The 15,880-nt window shown below is 48.2% G+C and overlaps 2 protein-coding genes across 2 annotated transcripts; one reads left to right on the top strand and one right to left on the bottom strand.

The window, feature by feature from the left end:
• Positions 1 to 621: 621 nt before the first annotated feature.
• On the bottom strand, positions 622 to 1,443 carry LOC141023144 (glutathione S-transferase T3-like). Its single transcript, XM_073499475.1, has 2 exons — positions 1,099 to 1,443; positions 622 to 1,023 (listed from the first exon to the last, which is right to left on the bottom strand). Exons 1-2 carry the CDS (start codon positions 1,441 to 1,443, stop codon positions 622 to 624), a joined length of 747 nt encoding a protein of 248 aa, XP_073355576.1.
• Positions 1,444 to 3,348: 1,905 nt separating this feature from the next.
• LOC109760877 (epoxide hydrolase 3-like) lies at positions 3,349 to 4,304 on the top strand. Its single transcript, XM_040391164.3, has 2 exons — positions 3,349 to 3,615; positions 3,685 to 4,304. The coding sequence occupies exons 1-2, from the start codon at positions 3,397 to 3,399 to the stop codon at positions 4,165 to 4,167; spliced, it is 702 nt and encodes a 233-aa protein (XP_040247098.1). The 5' UTR covers positions 3,349 to 3,396; the 3' UTR covers positions 4,168 to 4,304.
• Positions 4,305 to 15,880: the final 11,576 nt, after the last annotated feature.

Below are 15,880 nucleotides of genomic sequence, written 5' to 3'. Positions count from 1 at the left end.
CTGAGGTAGAAGGTATACCCAATGGTTTCCTTCGGGTATCCTATGAAGACGCATTTTCCGACTTGGGTTCGAGGTTTTCAGGTCATACGGAGTGACAAATCCCAGTCTCGATCCATGCCAACCCAACAGACACTTTCGGAGATACCTGCAGTGCACCTTTATAGCCACCCAGTTACGTTGTGACGTTTGGTACACCCAAAGCATTCCTACGGTATCCGGGAGTTGCACGATCTCATGGTCTAAGGAAATGATACTTGACATTAGAAAAGCTTTACCGAACGAACTACATGATCTAGTGCTATGCTTAGGATTGGGTCTTGTCCATCGCATCATTCTCTTAATGAAGTGATCCCAATGACATCCAATGTCCATGGTCAGGAAGCCGTAGCCATCTATTGATCAACGAGCTAGTCAACTAGAGGCTCACTAGGGACATGTTATGGTCTATGTGTTCACACATGTATTACGATTTCCGGATAACACAATTATAGCATGAACAATAGACAATTATCATGAACAAGGAAATATAATAATAACCATTTTATTATTGCCTCTAGGGCATATTTCCAACACCATCCTCCCCTCCTCGGCCGCCAACCTCCTCTCCTCGGCCGCGGCATCTTAGTTCCTTGCCATTTTCCTCACCTCGTTGGCTTCTTTTCTTGCCTTCACAATAGCTTCCATAGCATTTTTGAGCTCATCATCTCCTTTCCTCTTCTTTTTTTTTGCGTCTTTCTTGCACCCATCTGGTCGTTTTGGCTTCGAGTATGAAACCGAGTTGGCTGTGGGGCTTCTCTTACCGTCATCACTTGATGCATCCTCCTCCTCCTCATCATCCAACTCAATTGTTCGCTTGCGTTTGTTGCTCAAATCCAAATCATCCAAATCATCATGCTTCTTCCATTTCTCATCATCCTTCAACACTTCATAGCAATGAGGCAAGGTAAATGGCCTTCCTTTCTTGATCTTCCCCTTCTTGGTCCTCTTCTCCTCTCCTTTGAACGAGTTTTGTGCAATGTTGTACTACATGAAAACAAAACAAGTTAGCACTCAAACACCAACAACAAGCATGACGAACATGGATGAAATGACACTTACTCTATCGTCCTCATTAGTGCCACTTGGGTTCAACTTGTCAACCGCCTTTTGTGCAGCCGCCCACTTTTGACAATCCTTGTTGATTGTCGACCACCAGGACCGAAGAGATCGATCGGAGCGGTCAATTCCACTCACATTGCGAACATCAAAGTGTTCCTTCATCCGAAGACAATAAGCATCTCTACTTTGATCACCTCCAACGGATGGATCCCTCGACACTTGCAACCAAGTATTGCATAGTAAGATGTCTTCAGCGTTGGTGTAATTGCCCGCTCTTCCTTTCTGTGCGTCGACAATGCCCTCACTATCCTCGTCCACCTCGAACTCATGGTCATCGAAATGCATGTCATTGATTTGAGACCAAGACGATTCTTCTTTCTTGTGGTAGTATTTTCGGTCTCCTTCGTTTCCACGTGATGGAAAAGGCTGCTGCTGCTCTTCTAGCGGTGGATATGTCACGTGATGGAAAAGGGTGCCTTGTTGTTTTGTCCTTCCGTGTACTTCCTTTGTCCGGTGAAGAGTGTACATTTAGAAATTTTATGACAAATTACGAAGTTAAGTGAAAAATGCATTGGAAATGTGCAAGCCATCATCTTTCTCCTGTTTAATTACCCAACCCCCAATGAGCTAAGTGCATGTAGAAATTAAGAGGACCATGTATCGATTGCTATTGGCCTTGATTACCGTGTGATGAAAGAGAAGTATTTTTTCTATTTTAAAGTTTATTGAAAAGATAGAAGTACATTTTTTTGTTGACAAATTTTGAAGCTAGATATATACTCTTCACCGGACGGAGGGAGTAGTTTGTAGAGCGAGTTAACACATGTGAAGCAGGAGTACTCCCTTTTCCAATGTTTGACAGTGCTATTACTCTTTCTATTTACAAATATAAGATGTTTTGGATATTTCAATATGAATTATATATGGGCTGAAATAAGTGCACATACACACTGAAACATCTAATTCAGAAAGAAGAAAACTACTCCCTCAGATCCATATTAATTGTGGCTGATTTAGTACACCACATTGCACAAAACCAGTGGCAATTAATATGGATCGGAGGGAATAGAACATCTTATATTTATAAACGTACTAAATCAGCGACTATGAATGTGGATCAGAGGGAATAGAACATATTATATTTATGAACGGAGGGAGTGATAAATTTCCCAAATTTTGTAGTTACAAGACTAGCTAGAATAACTAACTTTTTATGGGGAAAAAAAACGTAGGATTCATATTCTCTACATTTATTATATATATTTTTTAGGTCTTGGTGCACATAAAAAGTGTGAATGTAGAAAGAGAAGATAGATCAAGTGATCTTTTGTAAGCAGCAATATCGACGTCCCTTTTTTCTTCTTTCCGCCACCAGGAATGTGACGTTCACGAGTGCGATCAACTTGAAAGCAAATCATATTTCTTCTTTTCAGTACGTAGTATTTTCCTTCTCTCTCTTTCGTTGACAGTGCAGAGGCGGCTGCTGCTCTTCTAGTGGCGGATCTGTCACGTGATGGAAAACGATGCCTTGCTTGTTGTTTTGTCCTTCTAGGGGCGGATATAAATATACTCCCTCTACCAGTTTTTGACAGTGCTGTATAGTCTTTTTTTTTTGCCAAAATTTGTACTACAAGACTGGCTAGAATAACCAACTTTTCTATGGGGAAAACGTAGGATTCATACTCCGTAAATTTGTAGGGAAAATGTATTTAGTACATACTATATATATATACTACTAAAAGGAAAGAATTTACAAAAAGAAGATAGACCAAGTGATCTTTCTTTAAACGGTATAGAGGTGAACTGATTTTTCTTTTTCTTTTTTGGCTTAAATGGAAGCATCAATCCATGCTTGGGGGTCAGCGTACTTGTTTCGTTTTGACTGACCAGATGTTGCAAAGTAACACAAGTTTTGAGTAAATGGCGTGCCGCGTGCGTATAGACTATAGTATACAGTGGCAGCCCACGTTCGTTCGATCAATGAAAGAAAAAAGTGTAAGACAACTAGGGCTGTCAGAGGCATCTTCCACAGTGAGTGATGCATTGCCATGTGCTGTGTGCATCGTATAGTACTCACTAGTAGTATAGTTGCACAGTGTAGTGGAGTATTATACACTGTTTGTGTCCCGGCCACGCACGTGTATTTATTCGGTCTCGCCGTTATTATTCCGGCCGGCAAAAAGGAGAGAAGAATAATGTGCCGATCATCGTTGATTCAGTGGATAAGACTGAAATAATCTACTGTATTTTGGTCCGTATGATGATATTTACTGACCATAATCTGATTTATTCTGATGGATGGATGCATGGATTGAAGGTGTTCGTGGTGGGGCACGACTGGGCGCCATCATCGCGTGGTACCTCTGCCTCTTCCGCCCGGACCGGGTGACGGCGCTCGTCAACACCAGCGTCGCCTTCATGCGCCACGTCTTCATCCGCGCCGGCGCCGCCGCCGTCAAGACCACCGACTACTTCAACCAAGCCTACGGCCCTACCTACTACGTCTGCCGCTTCCAGGTCTCTTCTTCATCTCCTCCTCTGTGCCATGCATGTCTCTCCTCTGGGCTAACCAACGAAGTTACACAGGAGCCCGGGGTGGCGGAGAAGGAGTTCGCGCCGGCGCACGCGAGGCACCTGATGACGCGGATCCTGAGCGACCGCTTCAGCGAGCGCGCGGCCGGCAAGGAGCCCAAGGACGGCGGCGACGACGCCGACGTGGCGCTCCCGCCGTGGCTCACGGAGGCGGACATCGACTACTTCGCCGCGGCCTTCGAGAAGACGGGCTTCACGGGCGCCATCAACTACTACCGCAACATGGACCGGAACTGGGAGCTGGCGGCGCCGTGGGCGGACGCCAAGGTGACGGTGCCGACCAAGTTCATCGTGGGGGACGGGGACCTGACGTACCACTACGCCGGGATCCAGGACTACCTGCATAAGGGCGGGCTCAAGGCGGACGTGCCGCTGCTGGAGGAGCTGGTCGTCGTCCCCGGCGCCGGCCACTTCATCCAGCAGGAGCGGGCGCAGGAGGTCAGCGACCACATCCACGACTTCATCGCCAAGTTCTGAAGAACAGCTGAAAAGGATAACGCATCCGTGCATCATGTTTTCAGTAGACCTGTGGATCGTTGGACGTGTGCTGTCAGTTTGATCATCGATCGCTTCGTACTTTCCTTGCTTGTTCGTTGGCATGTCGATTCATCTCATCAGTTAAGAGTACCGTGGATAATAACTGCTCTGCTCGATCGACGGACCTGTGTCTGTGTATGCCCATGCGTATGCATAGTCCCGTCAGTATTCTTTTTCTCTTCTCTTTTTCTAATAAAAGGGCAAACACCATATACTAAGCTTAGCAGTACATAAAACACCTTACATAAACCGTGCCGGAGTAATCATTTTTTAGGGTGCGGGAGTCTTCTTCCTCATGCTTATGAACCTCTGTCTTGACGAAGTGAACTTGTTGAAACTCAGAAACTTGTAGAAGCAGCGGTCAAAAAGTCGTCGATATAGACCATCTGCATAGCGGATTGCTATCCCCGAGAAAACCCGTATAATGCGCCACGTCCGGCCAGACTGATTTGAGGAATACAACTCTCACATGCACCCTAATGAAGCTGAATCTGGCCAACCATTGTCGGTCGAAACGAGCCGGTAAACCAAGACGCAAAAATGCTAAAACCACGGGCCTATTACAGGAGTTTTAGGGTCCTTTCACTAATTCTCTCCACACACACCCCTCTGAATTTTACCAATCACAACTTGCCAAGTCAAAATCACTCCGTAAAATCCCCATAAAATTTTGGGGTGTAGCGTTACTCACCAAGATGCATAGCCACGCCATCCACCCTGTAGGACAACGCCAACGAGACTAACTTGTAGAAGAAAACCCAAGAACCATATCTGAGGACGCACCATCCCCCACACGCCTCTCAACATGCGACGAAGCTCCTTCAAAACGAGGACGAGACGGGAAGACTTATTCCATGTTGACGGCGATCCCATGGCCTCCCAACCAAGGATTGTGGATCAAAATCTAACCTAAATACCTCACCCCACCATCACTGGTTAGAAAACTAGTGGTCCCTGCTCCCTCCCATCACCAAAATGATTGACGGGGGGAGGGGGCCATGATCTCTCTGGGATGGAGGTAGATCAGCAGCACTGGCTTGCTCTTAACGGATTGCGGAAGGGTCATGTCAAAATGGAACAAAGAATGATGCGTTTAATTCATAACACGCGACATGAAAGTGAAAGTTTGATTTTCAGTGTGAAAATTGTAGGATGGCTAATATCATGTTTGTATTGTACTGATCTGAGCCTCATATGGGCTAGTACGACCCATAGTGAATTTTCGGTATATATAGAAGTACATTGTGAAGGAGAAAGACTTGGAGTATAGGGCAAGTCGTACATGTTTAACTTATTCTATCTCTAACTCTCTTATCTCTATCTTAAACACAGTTGTACTTCTAACATTCCCAACATCTGAATAGCAGGATTGCTGGCCTGGAGAAAACACAAATAATGCCCCAGATCTGGTAATATTGATTCGAGGAACACATTGTAGTCGGGGCACCAAGACACATAGTCGTGCCATCCGCTCTACAGGGCAGCACTAACGAGGCAAACTTACAAAAGAAAACCCTTGACTCAGAGAACCAGATGTGAGGGCACACTACCCTCCACATGCCTCTCAACAATGTGAGGAACCACCATCGAAACATGGGATGGGAAGATTTATTCCATTCCGACAATGACACCATCGCCTCACTACTGGCGAGTGGGGTTCAAAATCCGAACTAAAAATCTCACCCTACCATCGTCGGTTCAAAAACTGGGGGTACCCGCCCATCCCATCACTAGAACGGCTGACGGGGGAAGGGGGCCATGATCTCTCTTGGATGGAGGTAGATCAGAAGCACCAGCCTTCCTCCTAAGGTATTGCAGAAGGTAGTAACATCAAAATTGAACAAAATGACGCGTTTCATTCGTAACACGCTGAAAGATCGAGGATGTCGCCTAGAGGGGGGGGGGTGAATAGGCGCTTTAAAATAATTACGGTTTAGGCTTGAACAAATGCGGAATAAACCTAGCGGTTAATTTGTCAAGCACAAAACCTACAACAACTAGGCTCACCTATGTGCACCAACAACTTATGCTAAGCAAGATAAACAACTAAGTGATAGCAAGATATATGACAAGAAACGATATGGCTATCACAAAGTAAAGTGCATAAGTAAAGGGCTCGGGTAAGAAATAACCGAGGCACGCAGAGACGATGATGTATCCCGAAGTTCACACCCTTGCGGATGCTAATCTCTATTTGGAGCGGTGTGGAGGCACAATGCTCCCCAAGAAGCCAATAGGGCAACCGTAATCTCCTCACGCCCTCGCACAATGCAAGATGCCGTGATTCCAGTAAGGGACCCTTGAGGGCGGTCACCGAACCCGTACACTTTGGCAACCCTTGGGGGCGGTCATCGGAACCCGTCAAATTGCTCGGGGTGATCTCCACAACCTAATTGGAGATCCCGATGCTTGCCCGGAACTTTACACCACAATGATTGAGCTCCGAACACCACAAACCGTCTAGGGCGCCCAAGCACCCAAGAGGAACAAGCTCAAGGGTACCAAGCACCCAAGAGTAATAAGATTCCAACTTGTAACTTCCACGTATCACCGTGGAGAACTCAAACCGATGCACCAAATGCAATGGCAACGGCACACGGAGTGCCTAAGTCCTTCTCTCGCAAATCCCACCAAAGCAACTAACGATAGGGAGGAAAATGAAACGAAGAATGAAGAAGAGAACACGAAGAAATCCAAGATCTAGATCCAAGGGGTTCCCCTCACTTTGAGGAGAAAGTGATTGGTGGAAACGTAGATCTAGATTTCCTCTCTCTTTTCCCCAAAAAACTAGCAAGAATCCATGGAGGGATTGAGAGATAGCAAGCTCGAAGAAGGTCAACAATGGGGGAAGAACACGAGCTTAAAGGATATGGTTCATTGGGGAAGAAGACCCCCTTTTATAGGTGGGGAAAAATCCAGCCGTTATGCTCACAGCCCGCACAAAGCGGTACTACCGCTCGTCCTCACGGTACTACCGCTAGGGGTAGCGGTACTACCTCAAAGGGTAGCGGTACTACTGCTTGCGCGGTACTAAAAAAATACATCGGTGCCTACCACCGCTGGACTTGAGACGAGTTTTTGGTCCGGATCGGAAGTAGCCACTGAAGTAGCCGCGGTAGTACCGCTCCCAATAGCGGTAGTAAAAAATTACATCCCCTCCAAGCGGTAGTACCACTGCAGCTTTTTTAAGGACACCAAAACTGACACAACTTCTGCAAACGGACTCTGAATTCAACGAAACCAAGTTTGTTGGAAAGCTAGCGACAAGGGCTAACACAATCTTGATAGAAATAACAATAAGAAGGAAATTAAAAAAGGCACATAAGAAAATGGTGAGAACCCTTTGTGGGTGTCAAAATCGGCCGATCTCGGGTAGGCTGTCCCGAACTGTGCATCTGAGGATCAAAGGAGACAAAGGGGACACGATGTTTACCCAGGTTCGGGCCCTCTTAATGGAGGTAAAACCCAACTTCCTGCTTGATTGACTTTGATGAGTATATGGGTTACAATAATTGATCTACCTCGAGATCGTAATGGCTAAACCTTAGATGTTTAGCCTATATGAATTCTGATAGCATCTACAAACTAAACCCTCCGGTTTATATAGACACCGGAGGGGCCTAGGGTTGTACAGAGTCGGTTTACAGAAGAAGGAAACTATACATCCGGACGCCAATCTTGCCATCCACGCAAAGGAGAGTCCTATCCAGACACGGGGGAAAGTCTTCTATCTTGTATCTTCACGGCCCATCAGTCCGGCCCATAACACTCAGCCCGGACACCCGTGGACGCCTTAATCCAAGACTCCCTCAATAGCCCCTGAACCGGTCTTCAATGACGATGTGTTCGGTGCATAGATTGTCTTCGGCATTGCAAGGCGGGTTCCTCCTCCGAATACTTCAAAGCAATCTTGTGAATAAAAGTACTGTATCCGGCTCTATATACCAGTCACAACCCTCAACCACGAAGGCAAAAATACTTCATCAAAATAAGGTTTGTCAACTGACAACTTTTTCGGTGAGACGTCACGTCTGGCCTCTTTATCATTTCGAACTGTTTTTTGGACTCCCGCTTCGCGTTTCGAGGTGCGGCCTCCACTGACACGTCTTGTCAAAACAGATATCGTGTCCACTTATTGCGGGATCCTCATCAATACGGGTTTGGGTAATCCAACTGTGCCATTGGGCACGACCACTTGGGAACAGGCGAGTTTTAAGGCTTGAGGGGGGAGGGCGCTTGATATTCACTGCCTATTTAAGTGGATAAAAATCCATCTTTTTACCCCACGCCTTCTTCCTTCCTCTACTTTCCCATCATCGAGCTCCAGCGCCCAAGCTTCAATCTTTCCTACCGCCACCAACCGCTCCAGCCATGTCCGGATCCGGCTCACAGGGTAAGTGGGTGGCCTCCTCCATCACGGAGAAGGACGTCAAGGAGCTCCGGGAGGCGGGGTACCTGACTGCGGACGTTGCGCACATGCTCCCTGCCAAGAAGCAAGTCATCCCCACTCCGGAGCCCGGCGAAAGGCTTGTGTTTATCCCCCACGGGCTAGGGTTTCCCCTCCACCCCTGTAACACCCCGGTGTAATGATGCTACAGTAATCCCTGAGATCAAGCTAATCATTTTGCTATAACAGTGCTTGGTCACTTTGATCAATATTCCTTTCCCAATTCCAGTTGAATTCAATTTGAATTTATGTGTGAAATTCAAAAATGCTCAGACATGAAAACTAAAATGTTCATCATGTGCCAAATAATCAACAACTAATATTGGTGGTGAACCAACATTTTTTTGCAAAGGGTTTGAGTGGCCTAAACCACTTAAAGCAGTGACCTAAGCAATAAATTAAATGCCTTTTTAATTTATAAGATTGGCAAACTACTTCAAATTTCTCACAATATTTTTGGGGCAGTGCACTTTAATTCTTGGAATTGTTTTGGCCAGTGGCATAATTTTGCAAGTCATTAGTGGGTAAAAAAAATGCAAAAGCTGCTAAAAAAATAGAAAAAGGGAACCCCCTGCCCCTGGGCCTAAGGCCACATAGACAGGCCCAGTTCCCCTCCCTGGTCGCTCTCCTTTCCCTTCTGTTCCCCCGGTGCGCGCCGCTACAGGGGCTCGTCGCCGCCCGACCACCTCGCCGTCCCCGCCGAACGGGATAAGGTCTCCACCGCCCCGACGCCTCGCCCCCTCGCCTCCCACTCGTCTGCCACCCCACTCACCTCGCCCCTCGCTCTCCAGATCCCCTTCTCTCTCCCTCTCCCTCTCCTTCGTTTGGAGAGGAGGCCGACGCGGTCGCTGCCGTGCCTCGCCCGTCCTCGCGGCTATCGACCTCGCCGCGCCTCGCCAACGTGTCGGGGAGCTCCGCCATCGTCCTCTCCATCGACCGGTGGCCTCAGCTAGAGTTGGGGAGCACCGAAGCGCCAGATCCATTTTCGTCCACGTCTCTGGTCGTCGCCGCCCTTCTTCGGCTCCGACGACGTCTCTACAGCTCCTAAACCACCACGGGCCATCGTGTGAGCCACTCGGTGAGCCTCTCTTCCTCCCTCATCTCTCTGGCCATCCTCGCACGCGCGCTAGCTACTTTCCCCACGCGCGCCCGAATGCAGCGCCGCGGAGCTCGTCGCCGGCGAGTCTCTGGTGACCAAATGGTCACGGGTGTATGCCCGTTAGCCTCACCGCGCCGCGCAGCATGCGCCTAGCCCTTTCGCCTGAGCTGTAGCGCGCCGTAGCTCCTTTTCTACCGTCGACCGTAGCCACTCCGCCTCGGACCTCATCGCCGGCGACATTTCCGGCCAGGTCCGGCGATGCCACCACCACCACTCGACACGCGGTCGAGTGGCCGTTTGAACGCGCCTAGCCGCACCTCTTTCCGTGCCCCGTACGCGTTTTCCGTCCGTCTCCGGCATTCGGCCGCCGCGGATGGCCTCGCCGGCGTTGCTCCGGCGCGGGCGCTGACCTGGCACCGGCAGGGCCCGCCTCTGGGTCGCTACCCGTGGGCCCCCTGGACCCAGTTGACCACGTTGACCGTGGTCAACTATGCTGACTGGGCACTCAGTGCCACTGACACACGGGCCCCCTGCCTAATTAACCTAATTAAAACATTTTCCTAAATAAAAATAACTAGCTAAACTAATTAGTCACTCACATGTGGGGCCCAACTGCTAATTAACCCCTGTTCAATTAAAATAACCCACTGTTAACCCTATGTCTATGACATATGGGACCCACTGGTCAGTTTGACCAGTCAGCGGGTCTGTTGACCTGCTGATGTCATGCTGACACTCTGCTAATGTCATGATTCCTTTTCTGTTAATATAAATAAATCCAGAAAATGGTTTAATCTTTAAATATTCATATAAATTAAACCGTAACTCGGATGAAAATGTTTTCTACATGAAAGTTGCTCAAAAAAATCCAACAAATCCGAGTACGCGGTCCGTTCATCTGTCACATGCCCCTAGCATGCTGAGCATGGAACATTCCCCCTCCAGTCATCTGTTTGATACAGGTCCGGAACCGGGAATGCATTCCCGGTTGAATTCCCCCTTCACCTTTATCGTGTAGCCATACGTTAGGTCACATCCGGCACATCTTATTGCCATGTTATGCTTTGTGGTGCTATGTTTGCTTTATATTTACTGTTTCTTCCCCCTCTTCTCTTCGGTAGACCCCCGAGACTGATGCTACCCCTGTGATCGACTACGTCACCGACGACCCCTCCTTGCCAGAGCAACCAGGCAAGCCCCCCCTTTGATCATCCCGATATCGCCAATTCCATTCTCTCATGCTTGAATTAGCTACTGTTATTGTTTGCTCCTATTCTGATGCATGGCCTGCTTTTGTAACCTGCTCATTATACCCTACCTACTTATCCTAAACTGCTTAGTATAGGTTGGTTTGTGATCCATCAGTGACCCCACCTTGTCCTTGTTGCCCCTACTTCATCATTGAAGACCCGATCAACGGGATTGAAGACCAGGCCCCGACACCGCACATCACTTTCCCCTTAGTTGCTCGACACTACTGGGTTACTATCGAGTGCCGAGGGTGAGACCTACACAACACTTCTGATGTTAACCCTGTAGTGTAGCTATTTGGTCGTGGTCCCCAAGGGTGATTCCGCCTTAACCACTTCCGATACGACTCTGTCGTGCAACCCCTCAAGTGTCAACCTCGGGGGTGGTTCCTCTTACGTTCACCTTGATGATTACATCGAGTGGAATTCACCGGGGGGTGATTCCTCGGGTTTTCCCCTTGATGTTTGGGCACACAGTTACTATGGTTACTATGATTTTTACACTGAACCATGTTACTAAAGACGGGTCGGCCCTGAGGGGTACCCGCGCGAGCTTAATTGCGAGTGATGTGGAGACGGGTTGACCTGGAGGGTGCCCGCGAGATAATTACGAGGCGTGGCCGGGCATTCCTAGCCCTTGCCGCAAGTCCTCGAGACGGGGCAACAGGGTCACATCTTTCGTGAGTCTCTGCTTGTTACCGCGCGTTCCTAATCCACTACGATTTGGATATTTGATCCGAGGGGCCTCTGGCCTGATAGCACTAACCATCACGTGGGCATAGTATGGGCGTTCTGCATCGTATGCATCAGCCGAATCTTAATAGACGTCAGCGACTGAGCGGCGCGCGCCGGGTTGGACTGGTAAGCTCCTACCTTTTTAAGGAGGTAGCTAGGTCTGCTCACAGACCACCCTCGCAACGTGCAGGAGTTCCCGGGGAGATGGCCCATGACCCCTGGGGGCATAGGTTTAGTCCGGCGTGCTTGACCTCTCTATTAAGCCTAGGTCGGGTTGCAGCGTATTGTTTGGCCGAGGCCGGGCATGACCCAGGAAAGTGTGTCCGGCCGGAGTTAATCGAGTGTGGTGGGTAAGTTGGTGCACCCCTGCAGGGAAGAAAACATCTATCGATAGCATGTCCTACGGTAACGGACACTTGGAGTTGTATCCCGATCGATACAACTAGAACTACATACTTGTCATGAGTAATGGATTGTGATGATAACTGCATAGTATGGCTCTGGGATTGCTTTCTCGCAGGGAGTCGAGAAAGGATCTCTGGCCGAGGTTGATAACACTACTACTACTTTACTTTATGCTACTCTACTCCCTAATGTTGCTGCAAGATGGTGGTCTCCAGAAGATGCTAGTCTTCGATAGGACTAGGCTTTCCCCTTCTCTTCTAGCATTCTGCAGTCCAGTCCACAGATACAGCCCATTTCATTGATACCGATGCATATGTAGTGTAGATCCTTGCTTGCGAGTACTTTGGATGAGTACTCACGGTTGCTTTGCTCCCCCTTTTCCCCCTTTCTTCTTCTTTTCGGTTGATGCAACCAGATGTCGGAGCCCAGGAGCCAGATGCCACCGCCGATGCTTACTACTACGTGGAGACCGCTGACGACCAGGAGCAGTAAGGAGGCTCCCAGGCAGGAGGCCTTGCCTTTTCGATCGTTGCTACTTTTGTGCTAGCCTTCTTAAGGCAAACTTGTCTAACTCATGTCTGTACTCAGATATTGTTGCTTCTGCTGACTCTTGTGTATTCGAGCATATGTATCTGAGCCCTCGAGGCCCCTGGCTTGTATTATTTTAATTTGTGTCTAGAGTTGTGTTGTGATATCTTCCAGTGAGTCCTTGATCTTGATCGTACACATTTGCGTGTATGATTAGTGTACGATTGAATTGGGGGCGTCACAAGTTGGTATCAGAGCTGACTGCCTGTAGGTAGCCCCCTTTCCAACTCATTAGCCGAAGTTGAGTCTAGTCACTACAAAAACTTTTACTAACATGGCTGTGTGGCTTACGGGCCCATGTCGCCATATGGATGGTATTAGGATCTTTTACTCCTCGTCTATACTCTGGGACTCTGATCTCTCTTCCATTCGGGTTAAACGAATTTACTAACTCTAACATTAGGATCCCGTGACCAGATTCACCCCAAAGTTGGATAAGCCATAGTTCTCTGAATAGTTCTGAATAGTACACACACTGTCATGTTGACTATGAAGTGGTATCCATCGTACCTCTTTCATTATGCATGTTTCTTCATGAATGATCCTTGTCTTTGCAAATGCTCAATGCTGAACTACCCCCTGTTACATGTTAGCAGGATGGTTAGACCCGCTGGTCGTGGCCGTGGTGCCAACGATCCACCACCACCCGAATTCTTTGCTGGAATGATGCAACAGTTTGAGCTGAATCGTCAATTCATGGAAGGAATGATGGCTCAGTTTCCTCGTACGAACATGAATCAACAGCCAACCCCAATAACTCTGCAGGACTTCATGCACCTCAACCCAACTATCTACCACAGCTCAACTCAGCCCCTTGATGCTGATGACTGGCTCCGCGACATCACGTATGAAATGGAGTCTGCTAGTGTGGCCCCTGCCAGCTATGTCACCTTTGCATCTTTCTTTCTGAAGGGTCCCGCTGCTCAATGGTGGGACAGCCACAGGCGTACCCTACCTGCTGGAACGGTCATCACTTGGCCGAATTTCCATGCTGCCTTCCGTGCCCGCTTCATTCCTCAGGGAATCATGGACAGGATGAAGCGAGATTCCCGCAACCTCACCCAAGGCAACAAGTCTGTAGATGCTTATCAACGGTAATTTCTGGAATTGTCACGTTATGCTGAAGAAGACATTGCAACTGATGATCGTAAGCAAGAGAAGTTTCATGATGGACTTCACCCTGATATCAAGCTAGCACTACTCGTTCATGACTTTGCCGACTTCGCCACCTTAGTGAACAAGGCTATTCAGGTTGAGACCGGTCTTCAGGAACACCAGGGATCCCTCAGGCGCAGTCGTGACGCTGGTTCATCTTCGGGCCCGTCAGCGCAGAAGCGTCGGATATGGATTCCCCACAGCATGTATCGTCCAACTGCACCTGCACCAAGACAGTCCTATCCTGCACCTCGTCTGCCTCCTCCACCGCAGAGGCAGCCTCTTCGAGTTGTACCACCCCAAACTCCTGCTCCCAATCCCAATGATGGTTTGTGCTTCAGATGTGGCCGTCCAAGTCACCTTGCCAAAGAGTGTAATCAGAAAAAGAGCCAGCTGGCTCTGCCTTCAACTGGCCGGAACAATCAGCCCCATAACAACAATGCCAGACCTTATGGTCGTGGGCAGGCTAACAACATTGATCTGATTGAAGCTCAAGACCAGCCTGCTACTGTGATGGGTACTCTCCTTGTTAATTCAGTACCAGCTGCTATTTTATTCGATACAGGAGCATCGCATTCTTTCATATCAGAAGATTTTGCATTCATGCATGGCATTAAATACGAAGAGATGCACATTCCACTAGTGGTAAAAAACCCCGCGGGCCAATGTCGAACCACCATGGTTAGCCACAACGTCGTCATTGAGATTGAAGGATTAGAGTTCCATGCCTCTCCCATTATTCTGAAGTCTTTCAATATTGACCTCATTCTGGGAATGGATTGGTTGAAAGCACATACGGCTTCTATCGTTTGCGCCATTAAAACCGTCCACCTTCTGCACCCTTCAGATGAGATAGTAAGCTACAATGCTCGTCTGGTTCAAAATGCCGAAGCCCGACTCTTTCTCCTGAATGCGTTGAACGCAGCACCTCTTGAGGGAATTGAAAAGATTCCAGTCATTCGCGACTTCCAAGACTTCTTTCCAGAAGAACTTCCAGGAATACCCCCTGCCTGGGCTGTCGAGTTCGTCATTGACTTGAAACCAGGCACCGTTCCTATTGCCAAACGACCGTACAAGATGCCACCTCATGAACTCCTTGAACTTAAGGAGGAAATCGACAAATCTCTTCTCAAGGGTTTCATTCGTCCAAGTTCCTCTGCTTGGGGAGCACCTTCTCTCTTCGTTAAGAAGAAGGACGGAACGAACCGTTTGGTCCAAGACTACCGTCCTATCAACCAAGCTACAATTCAGAACAAATATCCCCTTCCTCGGATCAATGATCTGTATGATCAACTGGCTGGTTCATCGATATTCTCTAAACTCGACTTGAGGTTGGGTTACCACCAGATCCGTGTTCGTGAAGAGGATATTCCCAAGACCGCCTTCGTCACTCGTTATGGTTCTTATGAGTACACTGTCATGTCTTTCGGCTTGACAATGCGCCAGCCACATTCTCTCGTCTGATGAACTACATATTCATGGATTACCTCGACAAGTTCGTCATAGTCTATCTGGATGATATCCTGGTATATTCGAAGAACAAAGAAGAACATGCTGAACATCTTCGACTTGTTCTAGAGAAGCTTCGAGAGCATGAACTTTATGCCAAGTATTCCAAGTGTGAATTCTGGTTACCCGAAGTCACCTACCTTGGTCATGTCATCTCCAAGGATGGTATTCCCGTCAACCCAAAGCGCGTTCAGGCTATTCTTGACTGGACCCCTCCGAAGATTGTCAAGCAAGTCAGAAGCTTTCTCGGACTTGCCAGTTATTGCCGCCGTTTCGTCGAGAACTTCTCCAAGATCACCAAGCCACTGACCAATCTGCTTCACAAGGGCGTTAAGTTCGATTGGATAGACAAATGTCAGGAAAGTTTCCAGGCACTCAAGGACAAGCTGACTTCTGCCCCAGTGCTTGCTCCCCTTGATTCTCGCAAGGACTTCGTCATCTATTGCGACGCTTCACGTCAAGGAT

Source organism: Aegilops tauschii, chromosome 5 (genome assembly GCF_002575655.3).
Source record: "Aegilops tauschii subsp. strangulata cultivar AL8/78 chromosome 5, Aet v6.0, whole genome shotgun sequence".
In the NCBI taxonomy this organism is placed as follows: Eukaryota; Viridiplantae; Streptophyta; class Magnoliopsida; order Poales; family Poaceae; genus Aegilops; species Aegilops tauschii.
The sequence above is the reverse complement of the archived record's forward strand: the minus strand, read 5'-3'. Positions and strand labels throughout refer to the sequence as shown.